The 19677-nt window shown below is 38.9% G+C and overlaps 1 protein-coding gene across 1 annotated transcript; it reads right to left on the reverse strand.

The window, feature by feature from the left end:
• Positions 1–8764: 8764 nt before the first annotated feature.
• LOC145099172 (uncharacterized) lies at positions 8765–10237 on the reverse strand. Its single transcript, XM_079036763.1, has 3 exons — positions 9914–10237; positions 9294–9492; positions 8765–9225 (listed from the first exon to the last, which is right to left on the reverse strand). The coding sequence occupies exons 1-3, from the start codon at positions 10235–10237 to the stop codon at positions 8765–8767; spliced, it is 984 nt and encodes a 327-aa protein (XP_078892889.1).
• Positions 10238–19677: the final 9440 nt, after the last annotated feature.

The following is a 19677-nucleotide window of genomic DNA, read 5'->3' on the forward strand; positions in this document are numbered from 1 at the left end:
AAAACGAATTTTTGATAGAAGATTATTTAGAATAAATAATCTTAACTAAGTTGTAGTATATGTCACAAGGTTTCCGTGCAGATAAAGAACGCCGACATCCGAGTTATAACGAAGAAGTTATGACCTGTCGAAGTTTCGCGACAGAACCGACATGACGCTGAATGATGTAAAAAGTGAATTTACGTTAGATTAATATTTAGCCTTAACGATCTAAACAAAAGTCGTAGAGTTCATTAAACCATGATCGTGCATAAAAAGAACATCCGAATCTGACTTCGTATGAGGAAGTTATGATTTTTCTGAGTTTCAACTTAGCGGTGTGCAGCCCGAATACTCGATTTGAGATCGAGCGCTTTTTAGCCGAAACAATCTAAACAAGAATCGAAGATATTTTTGATAGTAGTCCAACGGTAAAAAGACAGACAAAAACGGACGTCGGACGAAGAAGTGTTGAATTTCTAACGAAGTTTTTCTGTCCCGGCCTACTAAAAACAAATAATAAAAAATAAATTCAAAATTAGCCAACGGGGTCTAAACGAAAGTTGTAGAGCATAATCTCGCCTACACGTGGATATAAAGAACATCGAAAATGGAGCTCATATGCAAAAGTTATGAATTTTTGAAGATCGTGGCACACATACCAAAGCTTATCCGAAGCGTACGCCCAACGTAACCGAAATTACACCCAGCTTACTGAGTACGCCCATTATACTTGGAAATTACGCCCATCGTACTTGGAAATTACGCCCAGCGTAATCCCAGACCCAGCAGCCTATAAATAGAATGCGAGAGCTGCCGATTTCTTTTGTTCAAACTCTTTCTTCTCTCTAGTTTTTGCCTCGATTTGCGTGCCAATTATATCCTGAAGCCCTGGTATCATTCTCGACCCCCGAAGCAAGTTCCGAAGCCCCGAGGATCCCGAGAAGTGAGATTCCCGAGCCGAAACCCTGCCTGCGAGGAGCCCGGTTTTTGTAAAGATCTTCTAGATCTACGGATGAATACTACTTCTACAAGTCGTAGTGATGCCCGATCATCTGCTGATCAAGTGAGTGTATAGTCACTTTCATCTTACACATAGATATGAAGTATTTTATAAAATACGTGTTACGTGTATATATATATTGTTGTTTATATGTGTGAGTGTATAGTTACTTTCATCTTACACATAGATATGAAGTATTTTATAAAATACATGTTATGTGTGTGTGTATATATATATATATACATATATACATATATACATATATATATATATATACATATATATATATATATATATATATATATATATATATATATATATTCTTGTTTATATGCATCTGTGCATAGTTACTTTCTTCTAACACATAAATATAAAGTATTAGCTATGAAATACGTGCTATGTGCTATATATTAATTTTCTATTTGAGATGGACTCGGATTTGATGTTTTTATACAGGTGTTAAATGATTTAAATTATGTTTGTATTTATATCTACAAAAATGTGGGTAGATCATGGGTAGATGAAATAGTTGGTGACGATGTGACTTCATGCTTATTGAGTAAGCCTTGGTGACGATGCGACTTCGTGCCTGTTTGATAAACCTTGGTGACGATGTGACTTTGTGCCTTTTGTGTAAACCCAGGTGACTATGAGACGTAGTGCCTATTGTGTAAACCTTTGTGACTATGAGAAGTAGTGCCAATTGTATGAACTCTGTTGACTATGCGACATAGTGCCTGTTGTATAAACTGTGGTAGCAAATGGACTTTGTGCCAGTTCCTTAGGTAAATCCTTAGGAATGAATGAAGAAAGTATAATCGATTCTTAGGGTAAAACCTTAAGAAATAAAGAAGATAATGGGGATGGGTAATTGGGTTGATTGTTTGATGATTGAATATAATAAATATATTATTGTGGGGTGAAAACCCTATATGCTCACCAGGCTCCCAAGCCTGACCCACTCAGTTTTCTTTGCATTACAGGTAATGGCACAAGAGTATAAGTTGGTGGACTTAATGAGAGATTTTGGATTATAAATCAGTGGTTATTAATGACTGTTGTAAGGTCTATTTTATATTGTTTATGCTTTTGATCTGTATCGGAACATGACATCCCGAGGTTTTATTATTTAATAAAAAAATACATTCTTTTTCAAGAAATATTTTTGATAAATGGTTATCATATTTTGTTTTTGGGAAAAATTCTGCAACTGTTTTCTTTAAAAGATAACTCTGATTTTAAAACAAAGCATAAACAAATCGGTCTTTTCTGGCCGTGAAATTGGGGATGTCACAGCATGTCTATGAAGTACTTCTTGTCAGCAGCGCTGTTCTTCTTACACTTGTTCACCAGATCAATGATATGCTCCAGACAGCATGTGGAGAACAGATGTTTATCATCTAGGGCAAACACGAACTTATCTCCTTCTTTCCTTGTAAACATCACTGTTCGGTACTTCGAATCAATCACTCCCAGCTTCATTATGTTCGGATCCTAAGCTTTCCCAATCGGTTTGATAGTTGGTCTTTTTCGCAAAACAAATGAGATTTCTTGATCCCTCAAGGAGACTCCATGAATATAACAAGCAAACATTCGTTTGAGATATTCAATAATCAGCTCATACTGTTTTTGATTGGTAAGCAGAATGTTATACAGTAGAATCCAGTTATGTGGATTCAAGTTCGGCGGATCAGCCAAAGGAATGATATGAACCGACCCCTCTGATCCTCTTCTTACCTTGAACTTCACGTTGATGAATTTCCTAGCAGAAGTCGCTTCATAACCTTCACAATTGTAATCTTTTGAGATCTCCAGGTCAAATGCTGAGGCTGAGCAAATTCCAAGTAGTAATCAACCAATTCTCTATCCGTGTTCAGATCAGGCGAAGGAACGGCAACAGTCGGTTCAAAGCAATGAAACACAAAAGCTTTCCGAGTGATTGGCATATCAAATTGGGAGTCCTTACAATTCTCACGGTCAAAAGAAACAACTGGTTTAAGCCAATGTGTGCGTGGAGAATCTATGGCTTCTTTTATCATTCGCTCCAACGTCCAAAAAGGAAAAAGTACTTTGCGACTTTCCAAAAGGTCGTGAGCCTCCTTTTGCTTTTACTCCCTCCCTTCAGCCTCTTTAGCAATACGAGAGTTTTCATCCAACTCTCTGTCTCTATTTATTCTTTTGAGAGCAGTGTCGTCATTCTCTTCTTCTTATTATTATTCTTCTTCCATGATCCCTTTACCTTTGTCATGTTTACCAGAGCCCGAAGCTTCATTACCCTTCGGTTCTATAGTATCTTTTGGTTTCGGTGGTTGCTAAGAAGATTTTTTTGGTTGCTCTTCATTCTTGTCTCCCCCTTGTTGCGGAGTAGCAACCGATTCTGGAACACCCACTACTCGGCTCAATAAATCAAGACCCAGACGCAATTTTTCAGCTAGATGTCTCCGGATAGTGATAGTTAGGACCGAATCATGAACATCCAAGATATTGGAAAGAAGATCTTGGACATCAGAAACGTAGCTTCTCATGACAGTACACTCAAATTTGAGCTCATCAATATCCCGTCTTGCCGGATTCAACCGAAAAGCCTGAGTCTTGAGCATCGTAGGTTGACAAGCGAGCTCATCCATCACTTTATTTTCAAATGCCAAATCCTCTTGCAATTTTTCAAGGCGAGAAGCAACCGAGGATTGAAAGGATGCTTGATCGGCTTGAATCTCAGAACGAAGTTGGTCAAACTTCGCTTGTTCAGCCTGAAAAGTTTGGAGAGAGACTAAATTATAGCATTTACCTTATTGGAGTTAGTTTCAGCTGCCCCTTGAAGTGATTCTAGAAAAATCTTGGCATTATGAATCAATGATTTTACTTCATCAACAGCCTTCTTGCTTGACAGAGTCGAAGCATCAACAGCTTCTGTGGCTCTCTGAATTGAGGACGCATGTTTGTTAAGTACTGTTTCCAAAATTGCTTTTACTGCAGCCTCAGAATAACCCGAAGATGAAAAATAGGATGAGGCAATGAGCATGTCAAGCTTATTATGCAAATCCTTCAAATGTCGCTTATTCACAGGAGCATCTTCATCGTCATCGCTCTGGACCCGATAAGGACTGTAATAAGTTGACTCAAAGTTAAGAACTTCACCGCCCAGAATAGTGTCAGACTCGGTTGATGGTGAGGGTGATAGGGGAGGTTCAATTTGTAAGGTAGGTGCCCCCGTATCAGACACGTTGACACTGGGTTCAGTTGTAGCTTGAGAAAATATTGGCGGTGGAATAGGAGAGCTAACTGGTGGTGCAGTAGAAACTGGAGGTGGACATGGGGCAATAGTAATTAGAATCGAAGTCTGAGTAGGAGATGGAGGAGGAGATGGAACTGAATCATGAACTGGTACCTCGTAAGTAGGAGAAGGAGGAGGCGAATAACCTCTCCCAGCATCAGAATGAACATCCTCACCCCCATCATCACCAGAATCATCATGAGGTTGATCAGAAGCGTTGTAATCCGAATCACTAGTCGATGGAGTGACCGATTTCCTTGCTGTCTTCTTAACCTTTAGCTTTTTCTGAACAGGTGCTGCAACTTTCTCAGACTTCCTCTTTTTCGAAGCAGTGGCCTTAATGGATTGACTTTCCTCATTAGCTTTCTTTGGATCACTGCGTTTACCCCTTTTTTGCTGGTTTATCAGCATCTTCAAGTCATTGTTGCATCTCCGGAGTATAAACTCTAGGACCAGACTGAGGAGTTTCCTTGTAGGCAGCGATAATCGAGCTTGTAGCAGGAACAGATCCATACATGGATTCAGGAATTGAACCCACATAGGAAAATTTTGAAGGATTAGCTACGATGAACTTCGTCGTATGAAGTGTGGCGATTGTAGACATTAATGAGTCCGCCATTACTGGAACATTGAATCTTACCATGGCCCGATGAGTAACTATCAACCAAAAGCGAGCACACGAGATCTCAGAGTGACGTGAAGAAGAGTTCAAACTCTGTACCTGTTGGGACCATAAGATAGAAGCAGAATCCAGATGCATATGTCTGTAAAGACCATAGAAGAAAACCATAAAACCCTTGCTTGAGCCATCAGAACCTGCAGCTTGTTCAGCAAAACTCTTAACAAGAAGAGTAAAAAGACCATTCCATTGAGGAGGAAGGCATGACTTCTTGAACTTAGTAACTATGGTCAAAATATCCGTGTAACCAAGGTCATAGAACATTGAGAAGAGAGGTGATAGAGTAATCGAATCTGGGTTCACCATTGTTTCTTCATAAGGAAGCCCTAACAAAGAAGAAAACCTGACCTTAGACACAGAGGTCTTGTGATTAAATATCTCGAAGAAAATCCTCTCTTGTTTCTTGCCGTACGTTGCAGTAGTGTAGACTTGAGATAGTAATGACATTGGCACTGTTTCAGCCTTCATCAACGCCATGGCAAGTGGTGAATATTTAAGACCTTCAACCAACTGGAGCATGCAGGCATCATATAGATGAGGATCAAGATCGATAATGAGATTTTGATTGGGCTTAATCGTCAGTAGTGTGGAGGAAGCTGTTTGATCTTGAACTAATGAAGAATCTGCCATTGTTGGTTCACAAGAAGATGAGAACAGTAGAGAAAGATAAATCGTTGGTATACTTTGAGAAAATTTGGAAGAGGTAAGGATACACCTTTAAGATGAAAAACCTTTTATACCATTTCCTGGAGAGAGAAAAACCCGGTATAATGATGACTGAATCTCTGAAAAGTCTCCATAAAAATCACGATTTGACAACTGTTCCCTAAAAAGTTGTCAGGCGGCGTGAGTGATTTTTGACGTTTCAAATTCCCACGCCCAAATTTCGCCAGATGACTAGGATCAAATTCTTATCCAGTTACCGGCTCTTCCAGTTATGAAGTCTTTCCAAACTCGTGGATGACTCATCGTTCCGCTTGTGATTTATAGTTGTATATTTCGGTCTCTAATTGAGTGCTCATGGACGACATATATAACCGAACTAGGAAACCTGAAAAGTAACAGTATTAAACCGAACCAGACTTGGGAAAATCACGTGGATTTTCGTGCAAGAGTGTGACAAGAGAAAAGAAATAAAGGAAAGTGCGTTTGGGATGTGAGTGATGTCTTATCAAGACACGAAGTAGATGATCCTGGGCACGAATCTTCTCCTTCAAATTCAACAGAGACTTGAAGTGGTTGAGTGGTTTCCTGATAAAATATGATCGAATTTTTGTTGATAAACATCGAAATGTTTTTTTTTCATATATAGGCTGTAAAAGGTGGCTTATCTTCAACTGAACTTCGATACTTAACACAAGATCGAAAGTCAGGTGAAGTACTTGTGAGACCGATGTGGTCTGTTGAACAAGTAGGTTGGATATAGTTTGTAGTGACGGGATGTTTATTAGAAATCTCAAAAATAAAAATGAAACTAGATCTTTTGGGAAGAAATACCTTGGTGTTAGAAAATTTCATAAAGATCACACAAAAAATAAAATGAGACTTCATAAGGTAAAAAGTAACAGCTTGAATATTAAGTTTTCAACATCAATTCATTTATGGTGTTGGATTTTGGGTGTCACTTAGTACATGGTGTAAGTATCTAAGATCATAAACACAGATTTTGTGTAACAATAAACCTCAGTGGTAATTTCTGATAGTCTCAAGGGTTACGTTGGTGGAATAAAACATGATGGAGAAAGTAGAGGATGCGGTTGAAGAACCGAAAGTACCTCTGCTAAATAAGAATGACAAAGCAGAAAACTCTTGACTCATATGAGAAGAGTAAGGTAGCTCATGACTTGAGTGTATTTAGCAGCCTAATTGGGAAGAAATGATTGGTATTGACCGAATAATTAAGGCTTCACTCAGAGTCTTAGAGGCTTCCGTCTACATACAGAAGCATGCTTCTAGGGACACCTAACTAGTTCATAGATAAGAATCTTATACCTGCCCTCCCTTCACCGCATGTTCCTTATGTGTTCTTTAGACCTAAGAAAGAAAAGAAACCACACGAAATACAAGAAGAAAATATTTTTTTGGATTTTTGCAATTTTTGAAAAAGAGTAAAAACAGAAAATAAAATATTTTTGTATTTTTGAAATTTCTGAAAAAGAGTAAAAATAGATAATAAAATATTTAAGATGATGATAAAAGATAAAGAAATGTGAGAAAAATTTACAAGTTATACAACCGAACCCTAAACTTAGAAAAGATGAAGTGAAATAGACCGAGCGTTCGGTTCATTTCGGTTCCCTAAAATTCCGAAGCCGAAATAGACCGAGCCTTCGCTCTATTTCAATTGTCTATTTTTTAGAGAGAAGTAGGGGGTTTCGGTACCAACTCTGCTTCCATCATTCCCAAGCCTTGTAATATTCTATTAAAACTTGCTTCTGGTAAGGCCTTAGTAAAGATGTCAGCAAGTTGATCAGTGGACCGAACGAAATGAACTTCCACATTACCGTCTTCAACATGGTCCTTGATGAAATGGTATCGTAGTGTAATATGTTTGGTCTTGGAGTGTTGCATTGGATTGTGGCAAATCCTTATTGCACTTTTTGAGTCACAGTAGAGAGGAATCTTCTTCATACTTAGTCCATAATCTCTAAGTTGGCTTTCTATCCATATGACTTGTGATGTACAGGATGCTGCTGCAATATACTCAACTTCGGTTGTTGAAAGAGACACACAGGTCTGATTCTTGGACTGCCAACTGACAAGTTTACCACCAAGAAATTGGCACCATCCAATTGTGCTCTTTCGGTCCATACCACATCCACCAAGATCTACGTCAGAAAAGGCTTGAACAAAGAATCCGAATCTAGCTGGATACCAGAGACCGAGAGACAAGGTTCGCTTCAGATATCGGAAAATATTCTTCACTGCAATCATATGAGGTTCTCTTGGATTTGCTTGGAATATGGCACAATAGCACAAAGAGAACATAATATATGGTCTACTAGTTGTTAGATACATAAGAGACCCTATCATTTAACGATAGAGAATCACATCAACAGCCGGTTTATCCAGAGACGGTGATAGCTTCGTGCCAAACTCCACGGGAACCTTCACTTTAGAATCCCCCAACATGCCAAACGTCGCCAACAAGGTCTTGGTATAAGCCTCCTGGTTAATAAATATGCTTCTGGTCCGTGTCTAATATTCAGTCCAAGGAAAAAGTTAATTGGACCCATTACGCTCATTTCAAACTTAGTCTCCATCAACTTCCTGAATTTAGCTATTAAGCTAGGATTCATGGAGCCAAAGATGATGTCATCGACATAAATTTGAACTATCGTTAAGTGTTCGGCTTCTTTCTTGCGAAAGAAGGTTGGGTCAACCGAACCTTGCTTAAATTTCGACATTTTGAGAAAGCGATTTAGAGTTTCATACCAAGCTCTCGGTGCTTGCTTCAGACCATATACTGCTTTATCAGAACATAACAATGATCAGGATACTTCTCGTTCACAAACCCAGGTGGTTGCTCAACATACACCGTTTCTTCTAGTTCTCCATTGAAGAAAGCGCATTTTACATCCATTTGGAAAACTTTGAAGTTTTTATGTGCAACGTATGCCAGAAAAGTTCTTACAGATTCCAACCGTGCTATAGGAGCGAAGGTCTCCTCATAATCTATCCTTTCTTCCTGACAATATCCTTTCACTACTAGTCTCTCTTTATTGCCAATGACGTTTCCCTCTTTATCCAGCTAATTCCTGAAGACCCATTTCAAACCAACCACCAATGCATCCTTTGGTGTGGGAATCAACCTCCAAACACGATTACGTTAAAACTCATGGAGTTCGTCTTGAATCGCTTGTACCCAATCAGAGTGATCATGGGCAGCATTGACCGTTTTCGGTTCAGTCTTGGAGACAAACGAATTAAACATGCAATATTCAACTTGTGAGAATAGAGCAGTTTGTTTCACTTTAAGTTGGGAGAGTGTTAGAACCCGCTCAGATGATTCACCAATTATTTGTATTTTAGGATGATCCTTTGTCCATTTCGTAAGAGGAGGGTAGTTCGGGTCATAAACAGGATCCAACTCAGCATTTACTTCTTCTTCAAGTTTTGATTGATCGCCTTTGTCATTTGCATTTTCATTCGCCCACTCAAATGGCGAAGCGTATTCCATATCGGGTTCAGGACTCTCCCCCTTGGTTGGACCATCATTGGTTGGGTTAGGAGTTGGATTCTCACCCTCGAAAGGTAATTCGGTTGTTTTAGAAACAGATGAACCCTCCCCTTTTAATGTAGAACAATCACTTGGAGGGTCATTTTTGGGTTGGTTTCGGTTGGTGTGGGATGATCACTTTCCATTTCCTTTGTAGCATCATCGATGATATTTTTCAAGTTGTCGATGTTGTTTTCTGCTACTTTCGCTTTTGAGTGTATTGCCTTCTCTGGTTCATCAAAGAGTAGCATATACTCTTCAAACATATTGGAGATTGGAACCGAGACTTGACCTGATTCAGGAAAGATGTGTTCTACAGTACCTTCGCTTGTTTGAATCTTCCTCATATAATTATCATCAAAAGTCACATAGTAAGTTTCTTCAATCTTCCTAGAGTGTTTATTCAAAACCCTATATGTCATCGATGTAAGCAAATAACCAAGAAATATCCCCTCGTCTGCTTTGACGTCGAACTTGTTTCGGTTCTCTTAGGAGTTGAGAATAAAACATCTTGAACCGAACACGTGGAAAAAAGGGCTTATGATTGTTCAGTATCTCGTATGGAGTTGTTGAGAATCACTTGTTGAGGAAAGATCGGTTCTGAGTGTAGCATGCAAATGCAATGACATCAGCCCAGAAATAAAGCGGAAGAGAAGCGAAGCTCAACATGGTTCAGGCTGCTTCACATAAGGAACGGTTTCGCCTTTCAACGATCCCATTCTGTTGTGGAGTATAGGGAGCAGAAAAATTGTGAGTTACTCCCTTTTCAGCCAGAAAGTCGTCAAACTCTTTATTCTTGAACTCAAGCCCATTGTCGCTTCTTATGTTCCTCACCACCTTTCGCAGTTGCAGTTCCACTTGCTTGATGAATGCTTCCAACTTGGGAGTTGCCTCTGATTTCTGTTTAAGAAAGAAAACCCAAGTGAAGCATGAAAATTCATCTACTATTACAAGAATGAACTTACTACCACCGATGCTTTTGATAGCCGAAGGCCCACATAAGTCGATATGCAGAAGTTCAAGCGCTTCGATGATCTTTGTGTTGATACGAGTAGGATGGCTCTTTCTGCTTTGCTTGCCCATCTCACATGCTACACATAAGTGTTCCTTATCAAACATGAGAAGAGGAAGACCTCGAACATGATCACCAAGCATAAGTTTATTAATGTATTTGAAGTTCAGGTGCGAAAGTCGTCGGTGCCACAACCAGCTTTCGTCAGATTTCGCCTTCGTCAGCAGACATATGGCTGGTTTACCCCGAATTGGGTTGAGATTGAGAGGATACATCTCTCCCTTGCGTTCAGACTTTAACATAACCTTTTTCTTTTTCTTTTCAATTATCTTCGAGCCCTCATCATTGAATAAAACTTTCAAACCGGTTCCCACAACTAGTTGAGAAACACTGATGAGGTTGTGCTACAATCCTTCCATGTAAGCTAATTTTCTTATTGAGAATTATCCGTTGGTAATCATTCCATTCCCTTTGATCATTCCATAAGAGTTATTTCCATACTTGACACAACCACCATCTTTAAGGGACCAAAACTCCCTTAATTCTTCCCTCCTTCCTGTCATGTGACGAGAGCAGCCACTGTCTATGTACCATTCGTCGTCGAACTGCTCGTCACTAATCACCTGTAAATTCAAGCAGATTTAGGAACCCAAAGTCTCTTAGGCCCTGGTGAGTCTTTTACACAAAAGGGAATAGCAACAGAAAGATCAACCAAATATGTTCGTTTAATCAAATTGGTTTTGTGTTTTCTTTTGATTGTATAAACATTGATTTTATTTTTATCTTGTTTTAGTTGTGGTGTATCAGATGGTTTCTTGTTAGATGCTTTTTCAGGTGATGTTTTCTTATGAGTCCTAGGGTTAGTTCACTTTTCTTATCATTGACTTGAGAGTTCGAGACCATATTTCTCTTTCCTTTGATATCTTTCTCAGAGTTACTCTTTGGTTGAGAGTGAGGAAAATGGGTTTTATGACCGAAACCAGACATTCGGTTTTGAACTTTGTCTTTGGGACCGAGACTGGGCTTTCGGTTCTGAACTTTGGAGTTAGGACCGAAACTAGGCTTTCGGTTCTGAGAGTAGAAAGAGTTGGGACCGAAACTGGGCTTTCGGTTCTGTACTTTTGAGTTGGGACCAAAATTTCCCTTTTGGTTCATTTGAAGGTTTGTGGTGATTGTGTGAAGGAGATTAGAATCCGGTCTTGTCACACGATTTGACATTAGTCTTTTTCTTGGTTGGGACAAAGTCAGGATTTTGTGACTGTCAAAACTGTTTTCGCTCATTAGGTTCTTCATGTATCTCCGGTTCCTTTGGCGTTTTTGTTCTCCAGTTACTCTTGAGACTTATGAATATTGAATCTTCGTTTCGGTTTCTCCTTATGAGCTTCGGTTGTCTTGGAAGATACACTTGATGCCTTCCTTGATTTTTTTGGTATCTCTTTTGATCCACTCGAGCTTGGTTTGTCAAAACTTGAGGGATTGTTAATGGGTTTGGCAACATATTTACCCTTTACCCTCCATGAGGTTCGCTCCGATATGCCGACGGTTTTGTCTGCATTATCGATAGGGGTGGACTAGAAGTAATTGTCGCACCCTTCAGTGTTATCTTTGTCGACCAAGGTTTTCAACTCTGCCGTTTGTTTCTTGGTAACTCCTTCAACAACATATACTTGATTTGGCATTGTTTGAACTTTTTGATAGACAAGCGCCTTTTCTTGGAGCTTCTTTAATTTGTCCTTTAACAGGCGAGCATATTCAACCGAGTTTTCAGATATGAGGGGTTTTTCATTCTCGGTTTCGTTCTTCAGATATTCAGAACAATCAACCACATCATCCACCGAGATCTCGCTCATCTCACTTTCCTCATCAAATTCATATGTGTTTTCTACATTCATTTTATGTTCTGAACTTAATATGGCATTTGACGAGTCAAATGTTTGTATGGTCTTGGACTTAATTTTTAACCTATTATTTTCATCCAAAAGATACTTAAGCATGCATTTGCGTTCCTTGGAGTCAATGAAGGTCTCAATCTTGTCTAGTCCATATTTGTAAGTGACCGAAATCTCAACTGAGGAGATTATTGATTCAAATTCTTCAATGACTTCATCCTCCTTGAATTCAAGGAAGGGTAAAATCATCTTAATGAACCTTTTTCCCTATTTCACAATCTAAGTGCAACTGAGTAATATTCATATATAACCGTTTTGCAATTAAACAAAAAACATTTCGTTGCTTAAAAACTTTCAATTTTCTCGTTGTAAATAAATAAGTTCGTCCCTAGCCCTAACTAACTCTTGTTCCTTCAGCTGTATCCACATCCTCCTCTCCTCACTCTTGGAAGACTCTCTGCTGAGTTGGTCAGTTAGGTTAGAATTTGCTAGGTGAGTTTGCATGAAACTACCGCTTAAGTTAGAGAATTTGAATTTTAATTCATTTAATTCTTTTTCACAATCTGTTACCGGAATTTTAAGAGATTCAAGGATGGATTGTACATTTTAGATCAACCGATCACAGTTGTTGATCCTTTCACTGACGGACTTGGCTGCAAAACATTTATCTTCATACATGTTCGGTTCCTCACGCTTACCTTCGGTTGAAATTTCAGCAGTCACCATCAAGTATTTCCCATCCGACTTAACATCCTCCTCTCGTGCCACAAAAGCTCTTCCATGTGTAGGTTTTCTCACATCCGCATCCTCAGAATCTGTGGACCAAACTTCGACACCACCGAACTCATTTTCATCAACGTTTTCGTATACAATCAAGGCGTTCATAGGACTGTTAGCTGCTTTCTTTTTCTTTATTTCTTCAAGATTTCGCATGTAGTATGCTTCGTCATCTTCCCCATCCCTTTTCTCAGCCATCTTCCTCAGCATACAATCCTAGCAATGTGGTTCTTGACATGACAATAGTTGCAATCGTACCCTGAGTCTCCTACAATCTTGTTATCCTTCTTTTCATCATCCTTTTGAGAAGTGTTCTTTGTCTCTTCTTTCACCTTCTCCGAACTATAGCTTCCTTGCCAGTTTTGGTTCTTATTGACAGGGAATTTCCTTAGAGAAAACTTCTTTGGGTTTGTGACCATCATTGCGTATTCTTCACTGGTTAGATCACATTCTAACATGTCAGATTCTTCCTCTTCGTCTGCCACATTTTTTTCTCTTCGAAACAAAAGCCAATGATCCCACACCCGAAACTACCTTCGCTTCTTTTGTCACCATGCTTTCATGAGATTTTAAAATACCCATTAGTTTCGCCAGTAAATATGTTTTAAATTGTTCATGAGCCTTCATAGTTGAGACCACTGCCATCCACTCGGGTCTCAGGCCATTCATGAACGTAACTTTCTGTTCAGTCCCTTTTCTTTCAAGACCATGCTTCATCATCTTGCTAAGCAGATGATTGTAACGGTTTAACGTCTTGTCACAACTAGGAATTTTGAGGCCTTGTAACTACAACACTTATAACAACTATAAATCAATAACATGAAAGCCTGCATGATGCTTATTCTATAACAACAAAACTTCATCAAATACTTCATTCTAGCACTACAAATGGTCAACAAAGAATTGGAAACCTTTGAAAACACGATTTAAGTCCATTTTGGACTAGGATTTCCTTATTGGGCCTAATGGACTAATAAATCTCCAATTTGTCAATCTGGAACCTAGAATTCTCAAATGGACCCTAGTTGGACCCATATACATGAAACTTAATACTTTTGGGCCTTATGAGCCCAAAATATACAAGGTTAACTTTAGTTGGCCTTAATGGGTCACAACCAACTTAATTCATCCCTAATAGGTCATAAAAATTACACTATGATTTATTTGGGCCAGACATCATCAAAAGTGAGTCATAATATAGGCTAAGCACTCAAGACCCAATTCTTTCTCTTTTCCTTCTCCATTCTCGGCCCAAGCCCACAAAGAAGAAGGAGTTGACTTTGTGTGTGCCACCTCATTTTTACTTAATGGTCTTCCATGCATTCTCCCATATTTCCATGCAACCATGTCATCAACCTTCTCTCTTCTCTCCTCTCTTCTTCTCTTGGCCGTACACAACACACACACACACACTCACAAAATTCATTTCCATTCTCTCAAACTCTCCCTAGAACATCCTTACACTCATTCATCAAGCTTTCGATAATTAGGAAGCTTTCAAGGAGATTTTTCACACAAACACATCATCTAAGGTAAGTTGATGTTAAATCCATGATCAAGCTACTTCATTTCATCAAAAATCTCTTCTAAATCTATTCCAACTTGTGATCTTGCACCTTAGAAGCCACTAAACTCGAGATCTACCAAGAGGACTTGCTAGGATCGAAATTTTCTTTTTCTCTCTTCAAAACCGAAACTACAACTCAAGGTGAGCTTCATACCCCTCTCTTTTCGGTTTTCATATGTTTTATGGGGGAGAATACAAGAAAATGAGTAGATCTATGTGTATGTGTATGCTATGTGTGATTTTATGCATGTATGTGTGTGATTTTATGTGTTTTTTGATAAATATGTAAAGAAAAGAGGTGTTAACTCTAGATCTATGACTTAAGAAATGAAACAAACATAATCTAAATTATTTTACACTAAACAAGTCAAGAAAAAATAGCTTACAAGGTTATGAGAAACATATTCTAACATAAAACCCATTTTAGGGCTTAAATTGTCAAAAATACAAAACTTGGGTTAAAAACTGTCAAGTCACGGTTTCTAGAGTCAAAACAGTTTCTATAATCATTTTTTTGAAAATTAGAATTTTCAAAGAAATGCAAAAAATTAGCTTAATGGGCTAAATTTGGGCTTTTCGGCCCAATAAGCCCATAATTGCGAAATTTGAAGTTTAAAGGGGCTGAAATGTAACATTCTGCAAAACAGGGGATAAGAAGTGAAATAAAACTATTTCAAAGGTCAAAGATGCTTTTCAATTCCAAAAAGGATCAAGAATGTAAACTTTTTATATTTTGGGTCAAAAATGTAAAAGTTGCGAAATATGGGGTTCTAACCGAGAAGCTCCATTCTGGAAGGACTAAAGCTGTTTACTAAATAAATTTTGGGTTAAAACTGTCTTTTCAAGAAGTTTATGATACAAAAGTGACAAGAAAATGTTTTAAGGACTAAAAATGAAATTCTTTTATATAAAGGACTAAAAGTGTTATTTTTATAAAAGAAAGGTAGTGAAAAGGTCAAATCCCAATTTTAAACAAATTAACTCATTAAGATAAAATACAAGATCCACGACTACCGACAAAACGGAAAACAAATACACATTCAACACCAAATATCGTTATAAACGAATTGATTCGGTCTCGAATCAATACAAAACAACAATCGTTAAATCAAAACACTTCAATAGACACGTGATGACTACAATGAGTAAATCTACAAACTTTGGGCTTGTGAGTTTCAAATCATACTTGTTGGGCCTTGCAAGACCACCAACATGATCTTTGGGACCAAAAGGATAACGCTTATATGTTATTGGGCCTTCAATGACCCAATATTTTATAAAAGAACTTCAAATTGCTTTTATGTGCTAGTGGGCCAAAGTGTCCCATTAGAAAAGCTAATGACGTCACAGTAATCAAATGCGAGTTCGACCATCGTGTCTTTTGCATCCACGACTGCCTAAGGTACTTACGGTAGTAGTGGGACATAATGCTCCCCTTCTCTTCGTTCGTTAAGGCTTACGAGAAATCAAAGTAGACAAAACTAGGATGATATACAATGTGGGTTAATCAATATTCATTCGTTAAGACAATACAAAAATCAGTAACCATGAATACATTTCAACATCGGAAAACATCGGGTTTTCCGGGGAATTCAATACTACTCGCTCGAAATTTTATAACTATAATACAAAATACCCTTCATATATATGTTTTTTTGCAATCACTCATGCATCAACTTATGGATCTTCACACTTTGATAAACAAAAGTCTTTTCAGAAAATATCAGATTTTCTGGGTTTTACAAACTATACAAATCATTTTATCACAACATTGCTTATGAACTCACCAACATTTCATATGTTGACGTTTTTCCAAAATAACTTGTATTCTTAGGTAACAGGTAAGCGGAAGAGTAATATGAAGTAATGTTAGATGTTATGTTGTTAAAAGCACTCAAACAATTTATGTTATGAATGTGAAATGTTAAAACAATTTACTTGATGTGAACAATTCCAGTTGTAATATATTGATGCATGGTGACGTTTATGCTATGATTCATGTATATTCATTGTGATGATAATCAATTAAAGTCACGCGATCCCTCGGACGTTTCCGCCGTCTGGTTCGGGGGTCTGACAGGTTGGTATCAGAGCATTGATTATAGTGAACTAGCATATCTAACCACACATTGATATGCAACTATAAACCAAAAAGGGGCTAACCCAACTCTGAAAAAAACAAAACAAATAAAAACACAACTATAAAACATCTTTGCCTGTGTGAATTAGGAAACAAAATATAATGCCAAACCAAAAAAGATAATGCTATCATCTCGACTAAGTCGGGACTGTACATGGTTGTATCAAGGAGAGGATGTGGCCTTATCAACTACATTTCCTCCAAGGTGCAACTATCACGTGTCCCGAGGAAATCGCGATGGTAGGAAAACCTAAAAAAAACATACCCCTTTTATCACCAAAAAGAGAACAACAACTTAATCTATACAATAATAGAAGCGTCATAGGTGTAATGATAGTTACTCGCATTCCCCTTCTCAAGTCGACATGGAAGGAGAACACCAGGGCCCTCAGTTTCATCAAGTCCTAGTAACCCACAGGAGGATCAAGGATGAGTCAGAGGTAGGTCAAGGAGGGGCACACGACATTGAACCTGAAGAGGAACAGGACGAATACGTAATAGTTGATTTCGATTATGATGAGCTGGACCAGGAGCCAGACGAAGAAAAGGGCGTAGAGGAGGCACGCAATGAACACCACCAGTCGGAAACCCCGCCAGAATCTCGTGCATTAAAGCACAGAAGTACTTACGAAAGAAGGACTTGACGTTCTTGGCTCACATAGTAGACAAATCCAAGAAAGAGGTCAACATTCAAGACATTCCAATAGCTTGTGAATTCCCAGATGTCTTTCCTAATGATCTTCCGGGGATACCCCCAGAAAGACAAGTCGAGTTTCGAATTGACCTTGTACTAGGAGCTACCCCAATCGCCAAAGCGCCCTACAGATTGGCTCCTGCGGAGATGCAAGAGTTGACCCGTCAACTCAGTGAGCTTTTGGATAAGGATTGATCCGACCCAGTTTCTCACCTTGGGGAGCTCCAGTTCTCTTTGTCAAGAAGAAAGACGATACATTCAGGATGTGCATCGACTACAAAGAACTTAACAAGCTCACTATCAAAAACCGATATCCACTTCCACGAATCGACGACCTATTCGACCAGCTCCAAGGAGCTAGTCACTTCTCAAAGATAGATCTACGATCTGGATACCACCAACTCAAGGTCTGGGAGGAGGATATTCCAAAAACCGCCATCCGAACTCGTTACGGACATTATGAATTTGTCGTAATGCCCTTCGGTCTAACGAATGCTCTTGCCGCATTCATGGATCTAATGAATCGAATCTGCCGAACTTTTCTTGATAACTTCATAATCGTTTTCATCGATGATATCCTCGTATATTCTCGGAGCGAAGAGGAACACGACCAACATCTTCGACAAATCCTGGAAACCCTGCGAACCGAAAAGTTATACGCAAAACTCTCCAAGTCCGAGTTTTGGCTCCGAAGCATGAAATTTTTGGGACATGTTGTTAGTCAGGAAGGAATTCATGTGGATCCTTCTAAAATCCAAGCTATCAAAGGATGGGCAATTCCAAAATCACCCAAAAAAATTCGCCAATTTCTAGATTCATCCAAAACTTCTCTAAGGCAGCCAAACCGCTTACCATGCTCACACAAAAGGGCGTACCCTTCATATGGACGGACAAACAGGAAGCCGCGTTTCGATCTCTGAAGCAAGCACTTTGCAGTGCGCCGGTGCTATCGCTACCTGAAGGAACGGAAGACTTTATTGTCTATTGCGATGCGTCAAATCAGGGTTTAGGCTGTGTACTCATGCAGCGAAGAAAAGTGATAGCTTATGCGTCCCGACAACTAAAGACTCACGAAGTGAATTACACGACCCACAATCTGGAGCTGGGATCAGTGGTCTTCGCTCTGAAGATTTGGAGACACTACCTTTACGGTACCAAGTGCACTATCTTCACTGACCACAAGAGTCTCCAGCACATCTTGAATCAAAAAGAGCTAAACATGAGGCAACGAAGATGGGTCGAACTGCTAAAAGACTACGAGTGCAAAATCAAGTACCACCCAGGAAAGGCTAACGTGGTAGCCGATGCCTTGAGTCGAAAAGAATACTCAAATCGTCGTGTGAAAACTCTCTCGATAACCATCCAATCCCACCTGATCTCACAAATCAGAACAGCCCAGTCAGATGCCATGAAGGCGGAAAACAAAACAAGTGAAGCGCTACGTGGAATGGAGAAGAACTTGGAAGTGAAGGAAGATGGAACATATTGTTGGATAAGGTGTCTAAGTCCATAACTATTTCTGGTAAGTACTTGACCTGACCTGACATGGTCCATTTGGGTTCCATGGCACCATGCAATTGGATAGACTAAATGAGAGAAATAACACGTGGAGATTATTAATATATTATAAGTTCTAATATATTAATAATATTATTTAATTAGTTTGATGAAGAATTAATTTAGAATTAATTAAGTGATCAAAAGATAACTAATTAAATATATGGGTTGATTATGTAAATCATCCATATTTTGTATAGTGGGCTAAGAGACTCCATGGATTATCAAGTTGGGTTCCACCCATAGGATGCTCCATGGGAGTTACAAATCCATGGGTCATGGAAATGAAGAGTCATGACACATTAGGGTTTACATGGTGTAACCCTAGATGTGTCAACACTATATAAGAATCCCATTCTCCACCAAAATCGGCTACACATATGAAACAAGAGGGCTAGGCTGGTTTTAAGAAGTGTGTGTTCTCTCAAAAGTCTTTCCAAGACAATTTGGTGTTGTGTGAAGCATTTGAGGCATCACACTTGGGGTGCTAGGCTCACAAGGTTTCAAGGAAAATAAGCAACAAGGTAAGTTATTCTATCTTTCATTCAAGTTAAAATTGTTCCCCATGTATGCTAGATAGGAATATAACCTTGGAATTCAACTTTGCATGATAATTAGACAAACATAGATCCAAGGTTATTAGGGTTGCATGTACACTTAGGAAGTGTTAGAATGCTCAAAACCCATCAGTGGTATCAGAGCCTAGGCTTGTTTGTTTGTTATTTGTGCAAAATTGTTGGAAAAAGTCGATATTGTGCAATCTGCCTGATGAACTCGCCGAGTAGGTTCGTGTGTAAATTCATCCTACTCACCGAGTTCATTGGGGGACTCGCCGAGTTCATGTGTAAATTCATCCTACTCGCCGAGTAGGTTCGTGCACTCGGCGA

Source organism: Lactuca serriola, chromosome 4 (assembly GCF_051521515.1).
Source record: "Lactuca serriola cultivar US96UC23 chromosome 4, Lser_US96UC23_V15, whole genome shotgun sequence".
Lineage (NCBI taxonomy): Eukaryota > Viridiplantae > Streptophyta > Magnoliopsida > Asterales > Asteraceae > Lactuca > Lactuca serriola.

What these genes read in the sequence shown, in the direction of transcription:
- LOC145099172 (XM_079036763.1), bottom strand. Translation starts at nt 10,237, where the DNA reads ATGGGCAAGCAAAGCAGAAAGAGCCATCCTACTCGTATCAACACAAAG. An exon ending in ACTTTCTGGCTGAAAAGGGA is followed by an intron (nt 9,493 to 9,913) that starts GTAACTCACAAT and finishes TATATGAGGAAG; the next exon opens with ATTCAAACAAGCGAAGGTAC. An exon ending in TGCTACAAAGGAAATGGAAA is followed by an intron (nt 9,226 to 9,293) that starts GTGATCATCCCA and finishes CTACATTAAAAG; the next exon opens with GGGAGGGTTCATCTGTTTCT.